The following is a 15,425-nucleotide window of genomic DNA, read 5'->3' as shown; positions in this document are numbered from 1 at the left end:
AATATTGTACAATGCATTTAAAGCATTTAATATTAAAATGATTTTTAATATGTATGTTGGTATAAATGCAAGAATAAAATGTAAGAGCAAATATTATAAACATAATGGAATAAAATAAATCTTCTTTTTATTCTTTAATAATTTGTATTAGAAATGAGAATGATAATATAATTTAAGATCATAATCTATAGCCTTTTTACTATTGATATTCAATTTAATACTTTTACTTTAGAATAAGATATTTATGTTATACATGAAAATTTATTTATATTCACACACAGTCACATCTTAAATCATCCTATGTATTAAGTAGATAAGCAGTACAAAATACTTATTAGGAAGCTATCTGATTTAAGTCTGAGAATAGATGCATGAAAAATACACTGATCTTATATACACAATTACTGCACGAGTACTGTTTTATTTCTGTGACAAGCTTCTTGTCTCTTAACACTAAACCTACCGACACTTCGTGTATACCTATTCCTACCGTGGCCGGTCAAAATGACCGGTGATTAAAAAAATAATAGTTTTTATGATTTAACTTACATAATGGTTAATTTATAACTAAATGTATATAAAATGATGAACTTTTATAAAATTTTGTCGAAATTTACTTTTGTTTAATTTCAATTATAGTCTTAAATGGAATTACACTTTTATTTATACAGAGATATATCTTATTCAACTTTGCTGCATTTTTTACAAATTATCTTATTATCAAATGTACATTTGCCGCATAAATATTTCCCGCATCTTAAACAAATTTTCGTAATTTTGTAACCTTTACAATTTTATTTTCTTGACAAGTTTTTTGTAGCAATGAATCTGAACTTGTTGATAGTTTTATTCGCAATATCTTCATTCTTGATCTCTGTCGTGTAAAAGATGTTAAAATAGTTAGTTAAAATATTATGAAAAAAAATCAATCATATAAAATATAATTTAAGATATTCATTTTTACCTAGTCAGCCTTTAAAATCATTCGTTGTTCTGTCAAACCTAAAACAGCTATAGCCAAGTAGTCGTAAAAGGTTACTATCTCTATCAGGCTACAAGATTACGGGCTCTCATTTGAGGCATTAAGAGAGTCCGTAAGAGCATTAAGAGAGGAATAATTAAAATTCCATGGTATTTCATGGGATTTTGATCGTCTAACAGTAACAGAAAGAAATAAATTTCGTAAATATTGTAAAATTGATAATCCAGAAATAATAAGAATTTCGGAGTCAAGAGTACGGGATTGACGTTGTGAATAAATGTGCACAGGCACGCAAGTTTACATACATTTATTCTGTTCTCTTTATTACATATAATATATGTTTAGTTAACCCTACCATTGAAGAGAATCTATAGCTGAATAGAGTGAAAAATAGCGCGATCACGTAATGAACCGAAACGCCAAGAGACATTGCACTCACAGAAACTCGACGTCCAAATTCATCGTAACACGATTTACTGAAAGATTCAAGAAACTGGCAAAACTATTTTCAACTAATCGATCGTATAATAACATAAAGGAGAAGATCATACAAGCATGCGATTCCTGCGTAAGTTAATTCATTGCCAATATTAAAATTTTAAGGTATACTTCCTTCCAGTACAATTAACTCGATATCTTTATACGAATTACGTATATACCATTGCTAACAATAATTCTTGTATACTCTCAGATCGTTTACTTTATATCGTTACTTTTTTTTACGTAGAAATTTGATTAGTAATTATATAGTTATGATTAAAATAAAAAAGTTTTTTAATCTTATAGATTCAGTATTAAAATAGATTTATTCTAATTAAATTTTAACTAAATACGAACCATCCAATGTTGGTATTATCACCTTTTATTATCTAGTCTCGTTCGTTAATTGTACGCATTTTTCATTTCTTTCTAACAATCATAATTATAAATTTCTTAGCGACCGTAATTATAAAAGAAAATAACGATCCATAATGTATATATACGCAAATTATAATTATTATCATAGACATCGTTACTGTTCTCTCTCACGTTCAGTGACTACGCCTGTACGTCTGAAGGAAAATAAAATATATGATAAATGTAATATGTGCCCCACCGGACATTTCAGTCACGGACACCTGTATATCATCGTTATGCAAAACATGTGAATTGCCGATCACCAACTTCTCATTACGTCCTAAATCTAGCTTTACAGATGTTCGTCGAAGGTTCGAAACATTCGAGCTAGACGTGGAAAAATAATCTATTGTTGCAAACGTCGTATGTTAGTATTCCGCACACTCGTACGTATTTACATACATACATGTACACACGGGACACGTTCCATTCAATTGTTCCTTTCATATAGTCTAAAACTTTCGAAAATCGTGCTGCTTCGAAATTAATCGATGTCGAACGAATAGATTGATTTTTCCATTTTCCTTCTTCCCACTCTCTTTGTCGTTTTCTTTTTTACTGTATTCCCATTTGATCGATTTTTCAATGGTATTACACACGTATCACGTAAAATCTAGTTGAACACAAGGAAGTGCGAAGTTGAGTATTTGAGCAATAGATCTTTTTTCTTTTTTGATTAGAATTAGTGATTTGATGGAGTGTTTCGAAGCCACGACGTTATTTTACACAGCATTCCTCTCGAAACAGCATAATTGTCGATTAATAAGTTCTTTAACATGTATCGAACGAAAAGAATATCGCAGCATTTCTCGTCTGCGCGAATTTCTACTGACGACGGATCCACGTGTTTCAAGACACGTGATAATTAACATCGAGATACGTCGAAATATTGCAATTTCTGTGAAAACTATTCGACAGAATTGCATTTAATGTCCTCCTTAGACTATTGTCGAAAAATCGGTAACTTGTCAACGTTTTTATCCGTCGTTTAGTTACAACGAATTTTGTTTCTTTCTTCAACAAAAGGAAAATTAAGATCACAAAAGGTATCGTTTTTCTATATATATATGTATATAGAATGCAATCACACCTGTGCTACCTACTAAGAATAACTCTATGTCGATCCTCGCGTACATAAATACCACGTTTTGTTTTATTTTTATCCTTAATCATTCCATCGGTTGATACAGTGAGCGGAATATAGGATGTCTCTACGGTATTGCTCTTCTCGGCTCGTTTCAAAAATTTACTCGTCCTTGTTCTATTTGCACAAGATGCAGCACACCTGATTAACCAGAAACATGTATCGTACGACACAATCGTTCGCGCATACCGTAGAATTATTATACTGAAACTCGCATTGTCCGCTTTCATTCTCTCTCCGTTATTCTCGATATTACGAAGTTTAAAAAAAAAGAACAGACCAACCGAACTCTTCTGCGTTCTTCGATCAACTAAATTTCTATTAATTAACAGATACAAAATTTAGATCTGTTATTATCGATTTAATGAACGCTGTACAATTACGAGAAAGCGATGGACGCTCGAAGTCGGATGTCGGATGATGGTTGAAGATATAACCGGAAGAAGATACTGCACTAACCAGCACGTAAATGAACCCGCGTGTTCTTCGTCGCCGATTATATCAAGCTTCTAGAATGTTTAAGTGGAAGTCAGAACGTTTTTCTTTATGACGTCATAAAAACATAAACGCGTGCGAGTATGCATATGAAAGTTCATCGATGGAAGAAACGATTTTTGATATCGTAAAATCACACGTTGCTAATTCCTTTATTCGCGTCGATTCTGGTACCACTTTACCAGATATAATATGTGTAAAATTGGCTTTTGGAATAACGAATCCTATAAAAAGGTGCGATTAAATATTAAAAAGTAGGATATTCTCGTCTATGACACGTGTTGACCTTTTAATCGTTAATGATGCTCGTTTCGCAACGACGGTACGAATATAAATTTATATCGAGGTATAAAATTACAATCTGTAAACGTTGTTTAGCGTCTTTTCTTTTACTTTTTTTTATCTTTTTTACTGACCTTGCGATTAGGCACGCTAAGTTGTTTTCTTAAGTGTAGCTTAAACGTGTGACATTATTCGGATAAGTAAATTACAAAATTCGACGAATCTTCAAGAGATATGCACGAGAAGAAACAGCGTTCCAATTTTCTCTTATTTAATTAAATATTGGCCTTTGAAATTGAAACTGTTTATATGAGTCTTAGAATTATTCTTCTCGTATACAATGTTTTCGATTACCAAATCAAAACTTTTGGTACTTTAGACGGTAACGATTAATCGTATGCGAATTTTATCACTAAAACACAGTTCTAAAATTTCTCGTAGTCCCGCGGCTACGCTTCGAGACTACGAAATTCCATCGAAAAATACAAGTATATATTACTTAGTACGATTGCAGGTTGAGTGCAGTACTAGTTTCTTTAGCGTGAATCACGCTAAATTCCTATAAGACTTCACCGTAAAGTGCAGGTCTCTTAAACCTTCGCTGCAGCGTCCTTTCGTTCAATTTCTCTCTAACGTGTACAATTCGCTTTCTACCTGATTATCCTTCACGCGTGTTTGCACGTTGCAATCGCGTCGTGTGATTTTCAGATCTAGTCACGTAGAAAGAGTCTGTGGTAAAATCGTGGTCTGACATTGCCGTTTGCTTTTCTCTTTTCTTATATGTCAGAACAGTACAGCAAATTTGTTCATTACAGTTTACTTTCAATTGCTTGTTTACGAAAAAGCCAAAGACTGGTTCAAGCATATTTCATGCGCTAGAAAAGAAAATATTATAGTTGTTTGTATCTGTAATTCCTTAACTATAGATCTTTCTTCCTCTATTTTCTAGATCTCTTTCAGATTTCTCACGTCCTTGCAATCGATACCATCTAAGATCTTTAGATGTAGATCCTGCTTCGAATGAACGTAATTATCAGTTCATTAACGTTTTATTAAAAAGGTACGCGATTTACATCCGAAAGTCTTGGTATGGTATTCATTCACTTGACCTGTTTACTACAATTAATTAACTCTGGAGGATGATAACACAGTGCATATGTAATATTCGCTTTCGTTACTGCCAAAAGATACGAGTGATTAACAGAAAGGCAGCACGCGGAATATAATACTGAAATATAACGTATTGAAATTTATTTATAGCAATATTACAATATAGGTAGAAATAGAATATACTTTTTATAGCGTAAGTTTACGTATAATTACGTTTTCCGTTATTTGTAAATTTTTTATTTCATCCCAATTAATAATGAATAAAATATCTAAAATTTGTCTGTACCAAACTTAGAAGAAGAATCTGTAAAATTTATAATTCATAAATTTGCTTACACAAGTTCAAGGTATATAATACAGATAGATTGTAACACTCTTACTAGTATAATAAAATGAAGTTTAATACGTACTTTTTTTTTTTAGTAATTTTAGTATAGTTACAGTTAGTTTTGGAGATGCATGTATCTACAGTGTAAGTACACATTCATGTTATAAAAGTTTGCTACAGTGAAATAACGAGTATTTCATGTAAGATACTTTTTTCTTCTATATTTATTCATAGTTTCTTCTAATATATTTGAATATTATGGATATCGTTCCAATACATTTGGATAGAACAGAATATCATACCATGTATACATACATTTCAAAATATTTCATTTTCAGAATATTTATAATAACTTTGAACCGATATTTTAATATGGTCTAGTGTCATTTTTCGTTAACAGAACTTATAAAACAAGATAAGAGAACTAATAACTTTTTATCAATTGTTCGTAGAAATAGTTTACGTTATCGGATAGTTATCGAGGATAATCTCGCATAGTCAAATATAGTTTCCTAATGGATTACACTCTGGATAATATGAATTATGTAAGATTGGAATTTATCGAATGAAAATGGATGAAAATAATACGCCAAATTAATGTAAAGTTATTAGTTCTAAACGTTTTATCAATCTTTTAACACATTTTGAATATGCTAGTTTATAAAATATTAATAATGTAAATTTTTAGCATAACATATTAGGGATTTAAAACGCTATGTTAATGCTTAAGCTACAAGCAGATAACAGAAAGTTTGTATTGATAATCTAAAAATAAAGTGTGCGCTTAAATTATTACAGATTCAACATAGCCCCAAGCCACCTAATCGTGTGTGAACCACACATCAATTGATTATTAATGTAATCTATTAATCGTTGGTTTTTACAAACCACTGTTTTAAAAGCTACTTCAGTATCTCAGTTAAAATATATTATGCTCAAAAAAAAAACTGAAGACTTCCCTAAACAAATTAATGTATGACTGCTTCATTTATTTTCTCTATAAATTTTTTTATACTAATACCTTGACTTAGCAATATCTTAAAAGATTAAACTTCTTATTAGACATAATATATTATAATGATATACTATCCAAATAATTATTTTGTTGCCATATAAAAATATTAACTTTGTTCAAATTCTTTATTTTTCAAAATATCAACACTTTCGAAATCAAGTTGTAATTTTCACGAATAATACGTGCATTTCTACGAACTTATATTTTCCCACTTTTTTTTTTTTTTTTTTAATAAAATATCTCTGCTTTATTGTTGAAAGAAATAACAAAATTTCAAAGCAAATTTGTATTTAAAAGAAGTTTACACTACGTGCTCCTTTCTCTTTATGTTGATTATATATTTTGTTTTTGCGATTGGCAGTAACAAAAGTAATGAGAATAAAATGTAGCACCGATATTCTATACAGAAAAAGATGATATCAACAAAATTTTCGTTATACTTGCATCGCGCTGCAAAATTTCGAGAAAATTTCAACAAATACAATTGTAAATAAAATTAAAAGAAAATATTTCCAATTACAGTATTTACAATAAATATTTAAACATAATAGGAAGCTTTCTATACTTCCACTTCATATTAGAAAAACTGTACGTACATATATCCGAGTAAAAATAAAAGATTTTCAAATACAAGTAATTTAAAATAAATTCGAACAAAGCATTTGTTAAATACAAAGCTTTCGTACAAATTAAATGACTACTTCATTTCATCATTGTTTTATTACAACTTGTAGCTAAATTAAATTTAGCTATTAAAAAATAAAAATGGAGGTGGTCAATATTTAAACGAAATTATATACCATAAAAAGTGATGCAAGTGTTGATGCAAGTATCATCGGTATGTTACGACGCTTATTATGGAACGCATTTATAAACGTGGAAAAAGTTATTTAACTTGAAAATAACCACCTTGCCATTTATTAACAGTACTCGTATTATCTTTACAGAAAATGTCGCGCATTCGCGAAGGAATAGGAGAATAACGGTGAGTCAGAAAACGCAGTATAGAAAGACCTTGTATTCGTATATAGAACACTTAAAATACTTTTTTTTAACTCTTATGTTTATACCTCAATATAGCTATGGATACCTCTTCCATCGCTCTATATCGTGCATTCATTTCTTTCATTTGCTCGCATGTTACGTCGTTTATTCGAAGAATATACTGTTTCATTATCGTTGTTAGGCGTGTGTACCAGCGGAAATTAAATAATGAATAGCGCTGTTTGGATATTTGGGCTGTAAAAGGTCAAGGAAAAACAGGCTCACGAAAAGTTAGCTACTTGGTCTCTTTAGTTTCACCTTCTTCTGTGGGGAGCTTGCTTGTAAGCGTATATTTACACCACGTCTCTTCACTTGAGGGTTGTTCTCCATAAAATTAGTTTGATCCGATGACGCTACAGATGCTGGTATAAAAATTAATATTTTATAATTTTTAATAAAATACCATTACTAAAAATTACCGAGTTTGTTTCAAGAAAAAAGAATATAACTAACCTTGTTGTAACCACCTAACTTGTGTGGCTGGCCCATATCCTTTAACATTTCGTGCTGCTATTCTAAATATTATGGCCGGTGTTCGAGTAGTATCAACATAAGCGGCACTAAGGGAACTATTAGATACCGAACAAGAATTGTTTGTACCGCAATAAAATTTTGTAAATGTTAGGTTCGAATTCGACGCCGTTGTCTTTGGTTCTCCGTTATTATTTGGTGCGGTATTCGCCATTGCTATGTAGGCAGAATATTCTAAAATGGGTCCATCATTTCTGTTAGGTGGTGGTTCCCATGAAATATGAGCACCGTCTGCCGTTTTACTAATTTTTATAGCGCTAGGTGCCCCGGGGAATCCCGGGACATATGTTCTGAACGCCGATACCTTAAATAAAAAGATGTTACATGAAGTTATATATCTTTATTTTAATGTCCGTACTTGCAATTGTTTTACTTACCTCACTCCAATCACTTTGTCCACAACTATTCACAGCAGCAATTCTAAGTTTATAAATGGTTCCCTGTTCTAAAGGAACCTTTGTTCTTCCTTCAAAAACATCCATAGTTAATGGTTGCGTTATATCTAAAGGTTCGTCATTAGGTAAGTAATAATGTTGTACAGTAAATCGTGATTCCTGTGTTACTCCTACATCATACCATTCTTCTTCTTTTTTCTCTTTTTCAGTCTACGAAAAAAACGTTAAAAATTACTTATATACGAAAAAAGTTAGCTGCAAATTGTAATCTAAGATATGCACTTTTACCTGTTCAGCCTTTATTTTTATTGGTTGTTCTGCCGAAACTAAGGCAGCTGTAGCCAATGTAGTTAATGCCGTGGAATCATCTCCATTTTCTGTTCTAGTGCCATTCATCTTTTCTTGTTTCAAACTTTCTTTTTTGATAGGTTCGTCTTTTATTTCCACTTTCATTGGAATTACTGGTTTTTTAATATCCATTTCCTTCTCAAGAATACTAATACTATTGACAGATGGCGCTGGCGGTTCAAGAATCTTTGCTTGTTTCATTGGCTCGTCAGGTTGTTCTAATTTTATTTGCATGATGGATGTTGTGATCGGAATATTAACAGTGGTAGAAGTTGAACAAGAATCTGTAACCATTGGTTCATCGTTGTCCTCTAATGTTTCCATTGGAGTTCCTTCAGGAAGATCCATTGGTGGCTCCACAGCCTCATCTTTAATTTTTTCTAAAACTTGAGTTTCCTCTTGAGAGAGCTGTGATAAACTATCTTCAGGTGATAAATGTTCAGGAACAGATGGTTTCTCAGACTCAGAAGCATATGTATCTACTGCCATTAATTTTATATCATTGTTTTCAATCTGTTCACTTTCATCATTTTCTGGCAGTTCCATAGCATCTGGCATGGATGCTTCCTCTGATGAAGCTTCTATTGGATCTTGCATACTAGAAATTTCAGGCTTTATTTGTGCTTCTTCAACTGATGCATCATTCATATCTTGCATATCAGTTTCATTTGCTGGTTCTGATTCATTAGAAACTTCAATAGGTATGTCATTTTCGTCTGGCTGAGCATCAATGGAAGGTTCTGGATCTACTGGAATATCTTCTGCAGCGCTTGTAGAAACAGGAAGTTCAGATGCTCCTTCTGACAAAGTTTCTGGATCTTTTATAGAAGACTCGTCCATATGAACAGCTTCCACTGGTGCTGCATCTGTATCTTGCTCCATACTTACGGAGTCTGCAACTTGTGGATCTTCTTGATTCTCTAACACCGGATCTTCCGCTAAATCAATTTTATCGTTCTCTTCGTCATCATCAGACAGAAGAAGATCTGCTGGACCATCAACTTGAGGAATTAAGAAGTTACCATCTCTATCAATTTGCATTGATTCACCAGCTCCCATTTGAGAAACCAAAGCAGCTGCTGTGGTAGTTTCATCACCATTACAACTTTCATCCATTTTACCATCTCCTGCTCCACCATCATCTGTAGATACCATGAATGATAAATCACCAGAAGGTTCTTGAACTGGATCTATTAAACCTGCCTCTGCAGCTAATGCAGCTAATGCTGCATCAGTGGTAGCAGGACCATCAGATGTAGATGCTAATGAAGCTGATGGTTGTTTTTGTGATGGGACAAATAACATTTTACTTGTATCTATTGTCTCTGATGCACTTGAAGTAGTCACTATTGTGCTACTTGTAGGCATGAGAGTAACCGTTTTTGCACCTATTCCTCCAGACATTTGTAATGTTACAGGCTTACCAGATACTGTGACAGTCTCTGGCGTTTTCTGTATTTGTGGCATGGTAACAATCTGACTCTTTCCAGGATTAAAGATAGCTTGTGGGCTTCCTTTAGTTGTAATAGTTACCGTTTTTGGAACACCACCTTGGCCTGGAACTGTAATAGTAATCGGTTTTCCAGTAGTGCCACCGCCCATCGCACCAGATGACACAACGATCATCTTTACTCCTTGTTGATTTGTTACGTGATTAGTAGCTGATAAGGGTAAAACATTTACAGGTGTGGTAATATTACCCGTTTGTCCACTGCCAGCTTGGGATGTAGTTACGGCTTGTATAGTTCTTAAATTAGATCCCGTTGTAACTACTATTATTTGATTACGGCCAACTAATCCACCATTACCACCAGGTTTGGTAATCATTATCGTTTGTTTACCGCTAATATTTTGCCCTTTGCTCATTGCAACGATGTTAGATGTTTTCATAGTTGTAAGAATTTTAGATCCCTGTACAGTATTCGGATTTACTAATCTCAATATTTTAGCCCCCTGATTAAGTGGCTTTGCACCTGTTGCTTGAACAGTCTTTCCTGGGATGAGGCTTACTTTAGGCACAGTTGCTACCATTGCTTGTGCTGTTTTAAGAAGATGTACTATCTGGGGTTGACCAGATATATTTTGCCCTGGTTTTTGTAGGATAATTTGTTTACTTTGTTGTGGTGAAGCAGTTCTCAATACTGTTGCTCCAGGGGCAGCGAAACGTATTTGTTGGCCTGGTTGTACATTTTTCATCCTAATTGTATTAGCTGTAGTTTGTGGAAGAATTGGTACATTGTTCATGCTTATTTTTGGCGTAGCAGCAGCTGCTGCTGCTAAGGCAGCAATTCCTGACATAGCAGCTGGTGTTTGACCTGCCACTGTAGTATTAGAAGTTGGAGCTTGTTCAGTAGCAGTAGTTGCTGTTGGCGTCGTTGTAACTAAGGGAGAACGAATTCTGATAAGATTTCCGGCTACTCTTGGTGTCAATGGACTCGATGGTTTTGTTACGCTTTGTGATGGTACTGGTTTTTGAACTGGGCTTTGCACAGTTGACTGAACTCGGACCGGAGTTTGTGGAGGTATGGACGGTCTAATAGTGGTTGGAGTTTGTGGAAGCTCAGGGGCAGCAGTAACAGGTGAAGATGTAGCAGAATCAGTTGCAAGAGTAACCATTGCCGATGTCGTAGTAGGTGTTGCTGTGTTTGCTGGAGTGCTGACTGCAGGAAATGTTCCAGTTGTCGCTGAAGGCTTACATTTTTGTATTTGCAATATGTAGTACTGTGCAGATGGAACTGGTGTCCATTGAATTTCCAGTGCTTGCAAACTAGCCCTAACTAAATTCAATTTCGATGGTGCAGATGGTTTACCGACTTCGAGGTACCATAAATCTTTACAACAAACCTGAGGATAAAAGTAAATCATATTTTATAGCAGATAAAAGCATTCTCGAATTAAAAATAAATTATAAGGACTAACCCTAACCTGATTGTTCCAAGCTTTGCGATATCCATCTCGACCAGACCACACATAAAGTTTATTATGCATTCCAATCGCACAGTGACCAGCACGTGCACGAGGAACATTTTCCTCCAAAGTATCAACTGTTAACTGTTCCCATGTCCAAGTTTCTAAAATAATGTTGTCAATTACGAAATCATGCATTAACAAATATAACATCAACTTACCTATATTTAAACAAGCCAACGTGTTTGTGCATTTCCACTCTTTTTCATGTGTTGCAACTTTAACATCATCAACAACAAGTGGTACCCATCCTCCAAAAACATACATTCGATGACCAATTAAAGTGGCAGTATGAAGAGAACGGGGTAATGGAATAGGTCCATGAACCACTGGTTTGTGCCAAGTCATTGAATCAACATCAAGATACCATAAATCACCCAAACGACAGCCACTCATACCACCATAAATCACTAAACAGGTTTTTCCTGTCTTACTATCAGTATAAGACACTCCAGTATGAGACTCTCTAGGTGGTGGTGCATGCCCATTTGTTTGTGGTACATCCCAAACTGTTCCTCCATTAGGAAGTAGTTCAAGGGTATATAGGTCATTTAAATATCTTGGTATATTATTCTTATGATCCTCACTGTCATTAGCCAGTCCTCCAAAAAGAAAGACTCTATTACCAATAAGGGTGAAACTATGTCCTAATCTAGGACATGGTGGGGAATCATTTTCCGGTGGTCTGGGTCTCAATTTTTTCCATTCCCATCTAACTGCTTGAAGTTCATAAAGCTCATCTGAATACTTTCCATATTCAACCATACCACCAAAAACCAAAATACGGCTTCCATCAACAACAAATCCATATGCAGCACAGCCAGGTGGAATATCACCTTTTGTCGATGGTACAAACCATTGATTAGTTGCTGCAAAAAGTAATAATGTGTATAAGTAGGAAAAAATGTTTCACTACATGATATACATTTGTAATGAATTAAAAAATCTTTAATTATTTGAATATGTTACAGAAATTTACATAATTTTTATTTGTAAACAAAACTTTTAAATAAATTCATAGAATGATATTAATCAACTTAAAAACTAAGAAATAATGTTAAATTTATTAAATATTTATAATATAAAAAATCTTATATTTATATATTTAGAATTACATTTTTATTAAGGTATATTATTATATTTATTATCTTTATGTCATATAAGTAACTTGAATAGTATCACTAAGGGAAACATTTCAAAATTAAGTACAAAATATTCGTTACAGTACGCATGCGTATAATTGTTGGCAACATAGTAAAAGAAATGCTATACGCATTCATGATATGGTAAAGATGTGAAAACCTAAAATGAAAGAGTGGGAGGAGAAATAGGAACAGAAAGAAAAAAGAAAAGGAAGGGTGAAGCGTGAACGTGGAATGACGGGAAACGCGGCGCGTTGCATATCGTGGTGGGGCGTATAAGACAGCAATGGCCGCTCCCGTGCGTATAAACATGAAAAATGACAGATCGCACTAATTCTACGCATGAAATTAACCCAATGTCTAACAAACAAGACTTATAAAGACACGTATAGTAAAGGTACATTTAATGTATATGGAACATATGATAATAAGACATCTGACATAAACAAAATTCATGGTTTTCACGATGATCCGGCCGGTGACCGTTTTGTCAATGTATGCCGCCATCTTGGATCGCGGGAATCATCAAGAACGGCGCGAAAGACGCACAGCAAGGAAGCAACTTACTCGTGTTATAGACATGAAGCTCGTCAACAATGCCCTCATTTCCACCGCCGAAAACGACCATAAGGTCCTTAAGAGCAACTGCCCTGTGTCCATGCCTAGGTCTTGGCTGGGGTCCGGACGGATTTGTGATCCGCTTCCACTTTAGCATGGGTGCCGCCATGATGACCATCGATCACATCATTTTTTCATACCGCGCAGCTATGCACCCACCGTGTTACCCCTAGAGCAGTGCAACGCCCGATGGTTTCGATGATAGTGTGTCCTTTTCTTCAAACTTTTCTATCTTCGATGTCCACGATACAACAGTTTGGATAACTTCGAAGGTTCACACACCCAACGAGAACTTACTACTTCTTGATATTCTTAGCACTGTCAATATCGTACGTCTTGATTATAACCTACCTTCGGCTATTGTTCTTTATTAATTAATTTGACTTAACAAAATGGTCCATACAAATATAAAGTCAGATGAATTTTTTTCGGTGGGAATCATGAAAATTCTACGCGATTTAGAAGACGTCTGTAACGTAACACGTACACAGAACGCACACCGTGTATTTACGTTCACGATGTTTACGGCACTGATTTCATGTCTTCTAGTGTGCTCACTCAGTATTCATCAATGATCCACCCCCGAATATATTTTTCACGCTACTAAATTATTATTATAGTTAAATAATGGTTTTTTAATGTTATATTTTAATCTAAATCTATTCCGTACAGTTTCTTATAATATTTGTAAAATAAGTTTATCTGTTCGTTACTTTTAAAGATTTCACAAACCAACAAAAAACGACGCAACAAAAGAATTCCCTATGTATCCAGATTTCCCTAGATAATCATAATACAAATTTGTTAGATATGATAACTATGTGATAAGAAATTTGTAATATTTACTGTAAAAATATATTACCGTCCATAATTTTGTGATTCGTACAAGCGAGCACTATATATTTAATGCACTATTGTATGAAATTTGTCCTACAATCGCATATATTACCAGATATGACTAGAGAGATCGCCGATGTAATGTTAAAAAAGTCGGGCAAAAAATGCTCGCTAGGAATATAGGCTTCTAGCGGCCAGCGGCCAAACTATACGCACATTTCTTCTTCGGTGATCTTGATAGGAGAAACATGCGTATTCACGACGAGAGGGGAAATGTGCATTCCTACCACACATCAGCGAAGGGTAAGGCCAACAAAAAATAAACATTTCTTAAAAGTTTAATGAAATATTAGAAATAAATTGCTTTTTTTGCATTGATTACAGAAACAACAATCAGGATAATCACAGAATAACAACGGCAACCATCTTCTTGGAAATGATTATTATAAAATAATTATATAAAATGTATTTAAACAGATTTTGCATAAGTCAGAGTAGTTTAACAGCATTTTACAATGTTGTTACTTTTCGTTTTCATTATCCAATCATATAAAAATCAAAAAATGAAATCAGGAAATAATTAAGAACACGCGAAATTTAAAGACGAATAGTATAAAAAAAGATCGCGAAACAACTTTTGAAAATTTCGAGAAATGATCTCAAATTTCAAGAATTATCGAGATAATATCACTTCTTACAAAATTATATTCTTCTGAAACAAAACCTATATCTTGAGGAAAAATTCTTTCGAGGCGTCGAAATTTTCAATTTCGAAAAGCTCTTAAAATGTAGCTAAAACAGCTCTTTTCATATGAAAATGACGATCAAAATGTTATAAGTGCTCATGGTATAGCGCGGCGTTGTATCACTCGTTTTTGAATTGCCACTAGCTGCCTGCATATGCACGGTTCTCCTACTATTAATGCTGGAGGAAGAAATGTGCATATAATTGGGCTGTTTCACCACTAGAGTAGGTAATTTGTGAAACACGTTTGGCTGAATTTCTTCCATGAACATCGGCGGTCACCCTACTCATTTCTGACATTACCAACCAGCATTTATTTGAGAATTTTACACATGTTCAATAAAATGGTTCATTTAACAAGATTTAGCTATTGCTTGTACGCCTTAAATATAACCATTAATATTATTGAAGTTACAGCACTGTACAAAATAATTAATATATTCCCTTCATCATTCAACCATAATTGCTCAATAAAGATAATGTGAATTATACTATAATTGAGAACTAAATTGCTTGTATCTCCCTTTATAAAAATAACATAAAAA

General features: G+C 33.7%; 1 protein-coding gene and 1 long non-coding RNA gene across 2 annotated transcripts; one reads left to right on the top strand and one right to left on the bottom strand.

Moving 5' to 3' along the window:
• Positions 1-1,274: 1,274 nt before the first annotated feature.
• Positions 1,275-13,832, bottom strand: LOC126868311 (host cell factor). The gene is made up of 7 exons (XM_050623632.1): positions 13,248-13,832; positions 11,700-12,407; positions 11,497-11,642; positions 8,512-11,415; positions 8,206-8,433; positions 7,751-8,132; positions 1,275-7,659 (listed from the first exon to the last, which is right to left on the bottom strand). The coding sequence occupies exons 1-7, from the start codon at positions 13,414-13,416 to the stop codon at positions 7,529-7,531; spliced, it is 4,668 nt and encodes a 1,555-aa protein (XP_050479589.1). The 5' UTR covers positions 13,417-13,832; the 3' UTR covers positions 1,275-7,528.
• Positions 13,833-14,281: 449 nt separating this feature from the next.
• LOC126868340 (uncharacterized) lies at positions 14,282-15,371 on the top strand. Its single transcript, XR_007690578.1, has 2 exons — positions 14,282-14,438; positions 14,520-15,371. It is a non-coding gene; the product is annotated as an uncharacterized LOC126868340 (long non-coding RNA).
• Positions 15,372-15,425: the final 54 nt, after the last annotated feature.

Source organism: Bombus huntii, chromosome 8 (genome assembly GCF_024542735.1).
Source record: "Bombus huntii isolate Logan2020A chromosome 8, iyBomHunt1.1, whole genome shotgun sequence".
Classification (NCBI taxonomy): domain Eukaryota; kingdom Metazoa; phylum Arthropoda; class Insecta; order Hymenoptera; family Apidae; genus Bombus; species Bombus huntii.
This window is presented reverse-complemented; position numbering and strand designations above follow the sequence as displayed.

Coding starts and splice junctions, on each gene's coding strand:
- LOC126868311 (XM_050623632.1), bottom strand. CDS start 13,416: ATGGTCATCATGGCGGCACCCATGCTAAAGTGGAAGCGGATCACAAAT. Junction 8,133..8,205: donor GACAAAGTGATTGGAGTGAG/GTAAGTAAAACA, acceptor TTTTTATTTAAG/GTATCGGCGTTCAGAACATA. Junction 7,660..7,750: donor AGTTAGGTGGTTACAACAAG/GTTAGTTATATT, acceptor TTTTTATACCAG/CATCTGTAGCGTCATCGGAT.